This window comes from Phragmites australis, chromosome 18 (genome assembly GCF_958298935.1).
Source record: "Phragmites australis chromosome 18, lpPhrAust1.1, whole genome shotgun sequence".
Taxonomy (NCBI): domain Eukaryota; kingdom Viridiplantae; phylum Streptophyta; class Magnoliopsida; order Poales; family Poaceae; genus Phragmites; species Phragmites australis.
This window is the reverse complement of record NC_084938.1, coordinates 3,390,188-3,396,423: the sequence shown is the minus strand read 5'-3', so window position 1 is coordinate 3,396,423 and position 6,236 is coordinate 3,390,188. Positions and strand designations below refer to the sequence as shown.

At 42.9% G+C, this 6,236-nt stretch overlaps 1 protein-coding gene across 1 annotated transcript; it reads right to left on the bottom strand.

Annotated features, from left to right (window-relative positions):
• Positions 1 to 574: 574 nt before the first annotated feature.
• On the bottom strand, positions 575 to 3,967 carry LOC133898836 (caffeic acid 3-O-methyltransferase). Its single transcript, XM_062339609.1, has 2 exons — positions 3,439 to 3,967; positions 575 to 1,539 (listed from the first exon to the last, which is right to left on the bottom strand). The coding sequence occupies exons 1-2, from the start codon at positions 3,864 to 3,866 to the stop codon at positions 867 to 869; spliced, it is 1,101 nt and encodes a 366-aa protein (XP_062195593.1). The 5' UTR covers positions 3,867 to 3,967; the 3' UTR covers positions 575 to 866.
• Positions 3,968 to 6,236: the final 2,269 nt, after the last annotated feature.

The window sequence follows — 6,236 nt, the reverse complement described above, 5'->3', positions numbered from 1 at the left end:
TAGAATGTTTCCAGCTGGCGGGGTGCAGTGATGTTTCATGCCCCGCTTTATGTATGACGAAGGGGTATCGCGATCCACGCACTCTCTGCCGGGAACATCGCCCCCCTGAGCTTTGGGACACTTGCTGCTGCTCTATAAGATGATGTGAAAAATCGGATTGATTTCCCGGATGACAAAGCTTGCATTGCTAGCTCTTGCTGCATGTGGGCGCATCGATTGAATAGTATCATTCATAATAATTTCGAAGCTCGATCGAGGCTTAGCTATTCTCTTGGATCCAATAAAGAATTTTTTTAACATGAGCCAGTAATTTAGTTTGATTTCCCTGGCCATCTATGTGGATTGGATGCCTGCAAGTGTAGATTTGCAAAATTTGAAAACGGGCGTATGTGTTTGCAAATTTCGAAAATTAAAAATATAGAAATAAAAAAAATCTCCTGGAACATGCCGAGGCGCATGACTGAGCTGACACCACAACCCAAAAGGCCCAACAAGACACACGAGATCGAGAAGATGGCACGGGCGCACTTTTTTTAAAAACAATATTTGAGATCAGTGGCATGGATACAGTCGATTCACCAAACGAGAGAAATAATCGTGTCATTATATTTCGTATAACCTTGATCATTATTAATGGTACATGGCGGCAGACAACTCCACGACACGTATACAACCATTAGAATTTCAGAGCAAGAAAGAGGTCGAGAAGATCGAAGATAACCATGGAGGCAGGCAGCAGGGGCCAGCAGCAGGAAGAGAGTAAATTAAGCAAAAGTACAGACGCGACAACGGAGCAGCAGCAGCAAGAAGAAGAAGAAGACGACGACGACCATATCATCGCATCGCAAGAATGCAAGAAGATGGGTCTACTTGATGAACTCGATGGCCCATGCGTTGGCGTAGATGTAGGTGGCCTTGAAGCCCGTGAACCCGGCGCCGCGGGCGAGCTCCTGGAACTCCCGCTCGTACCGCTCCTTGCCGCCGGGGTTGTGCGCGAGCATGATCATGTCGACGTGGAACACGCCCTGCGCCTTGGGCGTCGCCTCCGGGTTCACGGGCAGGATGCACTCGACGATGATCACCTTGCCGTGCGCCGGCAGCGCGTCGTAGCAGTTCTTGAGCAGCGTCGCGCAGTGGGCGTCGCTCCAGTCGTGGAGGATCCACTTCATGAGGATGGCGTCGCCGGTGGGCACCGACTTGAACATGTCGCCGCCGACGTGCTGCACCCCCGGGAAGGGGGGAGCCTCGGAGATGACGTGGGGGAGGTCGAAGTTGATCCCCTTGATCTGCGGGTAGTGGGAGGTGACGGCGTGGAGGGTGGCGCCGATGCCGCCGCCGACGTCGACCAGGGTGCCGACGCCCTCGAAGCCGGTGTAGAACTCGAGCAGCTTCTTGGTGATGATGACGGAGTGGTTCTTCATGCCCTCGTTGAACACGCGGTTGAAGCGCGGGTCCGTGCCATGGTACTCGAACGCCGTCATGCCGTACGCCTTGTTGAACGGGATGCCGCCGTCGATCACCGTGTCCTTCAAATAGTACCTGCCGTATTAATATAAACTAACTAATTATCCGTACGTTATAATAAAAATATAAATATTAAATACGATAATATTAATCATAAATTCAAGATACGAAAATATAGTTTCACCATAAAAGTGCTACTGAACAAATACATCGGGAGCCGTAGTTTTATTTCAGATTAGATCTGAAAAAGGAGGAGAAGATTATCCACTAATATTCTCCTTAATTTTTTAATTTATTTTTATTAGTAAAACGTGTTCCATTTTTTAGCTGGTAACGAGGTCGGAGATTGGATGATGAGGTGAATGACAAAAGTAGATAAAATATTTAATTTTAGAGGTTTTTATTAGATAAAAAGAGTAGAGTAAGAGGTGATATAGTAACTAATTCGTGTTATATACATATATTGGCTGATCTTCAATAGCCTGAAAATTTGTCATCTCTCGGTCACGTAAAATTGCATCTACCATTTATGTTTTGCAAGAATTGGGTACTAGACAGGGATTGCGTAGGGATAAGCCATAATCAGAGATTGATGTTACTTCTGAAGCAGTAGCTAGCAGAGTCTGAAAAGAGTGAAGTGATGATGCAAAACAAACAAGGCAAAATTTATTGTCTGAAGTCACTGAGCAGTCTGAAACAGTATGAACTCTGTCAAAATTTGCCTAAACAAGTAGTAGTAGTACTGTTACAAATGTCCAGATTCTACAAGGAACATGGCGAGAATGAAGAATCCATCGACATCAGGCAAAGAATAGCTGCTTGTGGTCGTGTTCTAATTCTACCAAACGCTTATTTTCTACACACAACACGTCAAATGCACCGAGCAAATTGGTCGTGTAGGATTCACCTATATCTGGCGACTAGGTGGCTCGAGCCAGATCAGCATTGATCATTTCTCGCTGGCTTCAGCATGACATCATTGGATGGGTTAGGAGAGATTTCTCCATCGGTCTGGCTCCAGTTGCTACTTTAGAAAGAGAATGTGACAATATTCTTTCTCGAAGGCTCGCAAAGTGTCATCCACTAGATGAGGTTTTATAAGTTGTATCATACAAATTGATAGAGAAATAGTCTAATCAAAGTTATTTTTATTGAAGAAAATTATTTGAATAGTTTTATCTGTTTAGATATGTTGAGCTGAGTTTGTTTAGATATACTGAGCTGAGTTTTTATTTAGTTGATTTAACCTGAGACCACATGTAAATTGTAATTGGTTACTTACGTAAAGATAATTAGTAAATTCGTCTATATAAACAGATATAGTATTCGTATCTGCTGAACTAGAATCTGTTCTTGCTTACTTTTCCTTTGTCTTATAAAAAAAAGGAAAAAATTAATGTTGGTTTCTAATTTTACCACCACGATTTTTCTAGGGTAATAAACTCGTAATACATACTACGAAATACCATCTGTTTGCTTGTAGTTCATTCAGTTAAAAACGGTTGCTACTAAATTTAGTAAAGGGAAAAGTAGTGAAGATTGAGTGGCCCACATGTCAGCAGAGAAAAATTTATCAACGATACAATTCTGATATTTTTGATATTTCCGTTTTATCGATTGGGTTCGGTAAAATTCTTTTATCGTTCGAAATATTTATTTTTTTAAAATCCCCGTCTAGTAGTATAACATTATACACTACTATTGTATTTTTAATCAGTGATACTCTCTTATTTCTATATTATTATATGTAGTTTTTATTAATGTCGAATGATTTGAAGACCATTGATATTATTTTCTAGAGAAATTGAGCTCTTTTTTTCTAAATTTTGATCGAATTTTTTTATCTCCCACCAATAAAATTCTGATAAGTCTGAAAATCCTGTTTATCATAACTCGATAAATTTCTGCTATCGATAAATATGGCAGGGAAAGAAAACGAGCGCGGAGCAGAAGCAAAGCAAGTGGATCACTCACCAGCTCTCCATGAGGACCTTGTCCTGGTTCATGAGCGCGAGCGCCGCCATGGACACGCCGTCCTCGTTGGGAGTGAGCCACTTGCACACCGGGGCCGCGCTGTACCGCCGCGAGAGCTTGCCGTCTTTCCCCTCCTCCATCTCGCACCTCACCACCTCGTAGGAGGCCAGCAGCCGCAGCATGCGGTCCACCATGGCGGGCGCGTCGGGGTTCTTGGGCGAGACGGGCAGCCGCGCCACCACCTCCTCGGGGGCCAGCGCCGCCCCAGCCGCGCCCTTGCCGGCGGCCTCCTGCAGGACCTCGAGCAGGCCCAACTCGATGGCGTTCTTGAGCGTCATGGGCAGGATGGAGGACGACGCCAGCTGCAACGCGTACATGCACGCCTCCTCGTCCGCGACCGCGGCCATGTCGGCGGCGGTGGAGCCCATGGCTGGGTGGATCGAGCTCGAGCTGCCTGTGGCCGCGGGAGGGGTGCTGGCGTCGGCGAGTGAGGAGAAGAAATTGGCGTGTGTTGGGAAGCGGGAGGAGCAGAGGTATGGGGGTTATATGGAAGCTTGAGGCCTCACCAACCACCACACCAACTAAAAGTGTATTTCATTTTCGATTGAATTTCAGGGGGAAATGGGACAAAGAAAGATGGCACTGGGAAAAGCTACTTACGTAGCTAATGCATAATATTGCATGATTGTTAGTTGTTGTTGATAAATGGCTCCTTTTGCTGGTGTTGGTGATAATCAATCTTTAGCTTGTGTGTGTCAAGTGGTGTAGTTCAGTGGAGGAAAATTCCAGTAGTTTTTATAGATATATGAACTATCCAAGCTATTTATTTATATTGAGATTTATACTATAAAGACAGGTGGAAAAAATCATAGAGCTCATAAATAAAATTATAAAAATATAAATATCATTCGAGAAAGATAAAATAACGGACACACTGAGTTGCCTTTCCCCGGAGTTGTGTAGACGTGCTCATCCAACCAGAGGTGCAGTGGTTGTGACTGCTGATGCAATACACAGGAAATTTCAGTTCAGTTGAGATTCCAAGTCAGTAACTTATTTGAGCATGATTTTCAGGGCTGGATAGTTTACGAATAATGGGGTCGGGATTTCTTATTCAAATGGTGCAAGGTCGTCGATTTCTCCAGCCCATTTGCTTTGCAGCTTCTGAAAATTCAGCTCACCTGCAGAGTCAGTGTGATGATCAGTGACAACGATGTATTGCTGATCTCGGCTTGATTTTCAAGGCTGGCCAATAATTTAGGAATAATGGGACTAGGATTTCTTATTTGCCTTGCAACTTCTTAAGACAATTATATGTTCACTCCACGCCTGCACGCGTAGATTAAATAAAAACAATTATATGTTCACTCCACGCCACGATGTCAATAATTAAGATGTAGTCGTGTGTATAGTATGGTTCGAAATCCAGTGGTTTAAAATTTTAGTATAATTTATGATTGTGTTTATTTCGGTTGACAAAGCTATGGAGCAAATTAAAATGGGGAACCTTATGGGTATTGGCTACAACCACAGTAACTTTTAGTTAACACTACGTGAAAAACAGATAAATAATATATAATTTAGTGACAGATCCTTCTACGACCTATCATTTATATAGCCTCGGGTTGGGATTAAATCCGGACCCGTCATTGATAACAGATCATCAGTGACAGGTGATAATGTTACCTATCACTTATCGTATTTGTAACATGTCATAACTACACATGTCACTTATGATTTGATCATAAGTGACAGGTCTCCCTGCACCAGTTATAAGTGATAAGTCATATTATAACCCGTTACTTATTACCTGGTCATTAGTGACGGGTCTCCTTACAACAGTCATAAATGATATGTCATGTTACGACACGTCTTATGACCTAGCATATGTGACGCGTCTCCTTAGGCTAGTCATAAATGACGTGTTATATTGGGACCCGTCACTGATGACTTAGCTCTGTTATAAGAGCTGGCCAGTTATTGTACGCGTCCAACAGTTATATGACTCAATAGTACTGTGCGCACAGTTACATGCAACAGATCTAGTGTAATTGTATGAAACTTTTAATCATATGCTTAATCACACAATTAAGGTAATTGTTAATGAAGAATGAATGTTTTACATTGTAGATGGCAGATAGAAGTTGGATGTACCTTCAGACCTAAACTTGTCCAGAGTACCTGAGCGGGGTGAAGTATTTCATGAGTGCTGCTTTGGCGGATATGAAGATCATGGTAAAACGATAATGTATTGTCCATGCCGCGATTACTGGAATGATAAGAAGTTCCTAAAACCAGACAATGTATGTACACACTTGGTCATATGTGGATTTTAAAAAAATTATACATGTTGGAACAAATATGGTGAGAAAGACCTTAACAAAGGAGAGATGGATCGGAGCCTCCATGCAGACAGTGTGGATCAAGGATTTACACCGGATGATATGGATCATGATCCTAGGGATGAGGACATATTAGGTATCGATAATAATGATCTCGAGGATTTTGTGGACAATGTGGATCAGATGGTGCGGGATGTCGAGCGGCATGACAAGTATAATAGTGGTGAGTTTGCTAAATTATAGGAATTTGTGTGAGATTCCAAGATGTTCCTTTATCCTAACTATAAGAAGAACTACACGCTGATATTTGGGGACCTAAAGCTTCTACAGTTAAAGGCAACCTATGGTTGGACTGACAAGAGTTTCGAAACATTACTGGATCTGCTAAGGGACATGCTACCAGAGGGAAACTTGGTGTCTGAGGGTGTCTATGACGCGGAGAAGATAATTTGTCAT

What these genes read in the sequence shown, in the direction of transcription:
- LOC133898836 (XM_062339609.1), bottom strand. Translation starts at nt 3,866, where the DNA reads ATGGGCTCCACCGCCGCCGACATGGCCGCGGTCGCGGACGAGGAGGCG. An exon ending in AAGGTCCTCATGGAGAGCTG is followed by an intron (nt 1,540 to 3,438) that starts GTGAGTGATCCA and finishes TTAATACGGCAG; the next exon opens with GTACTATTTGAAGGACACGG.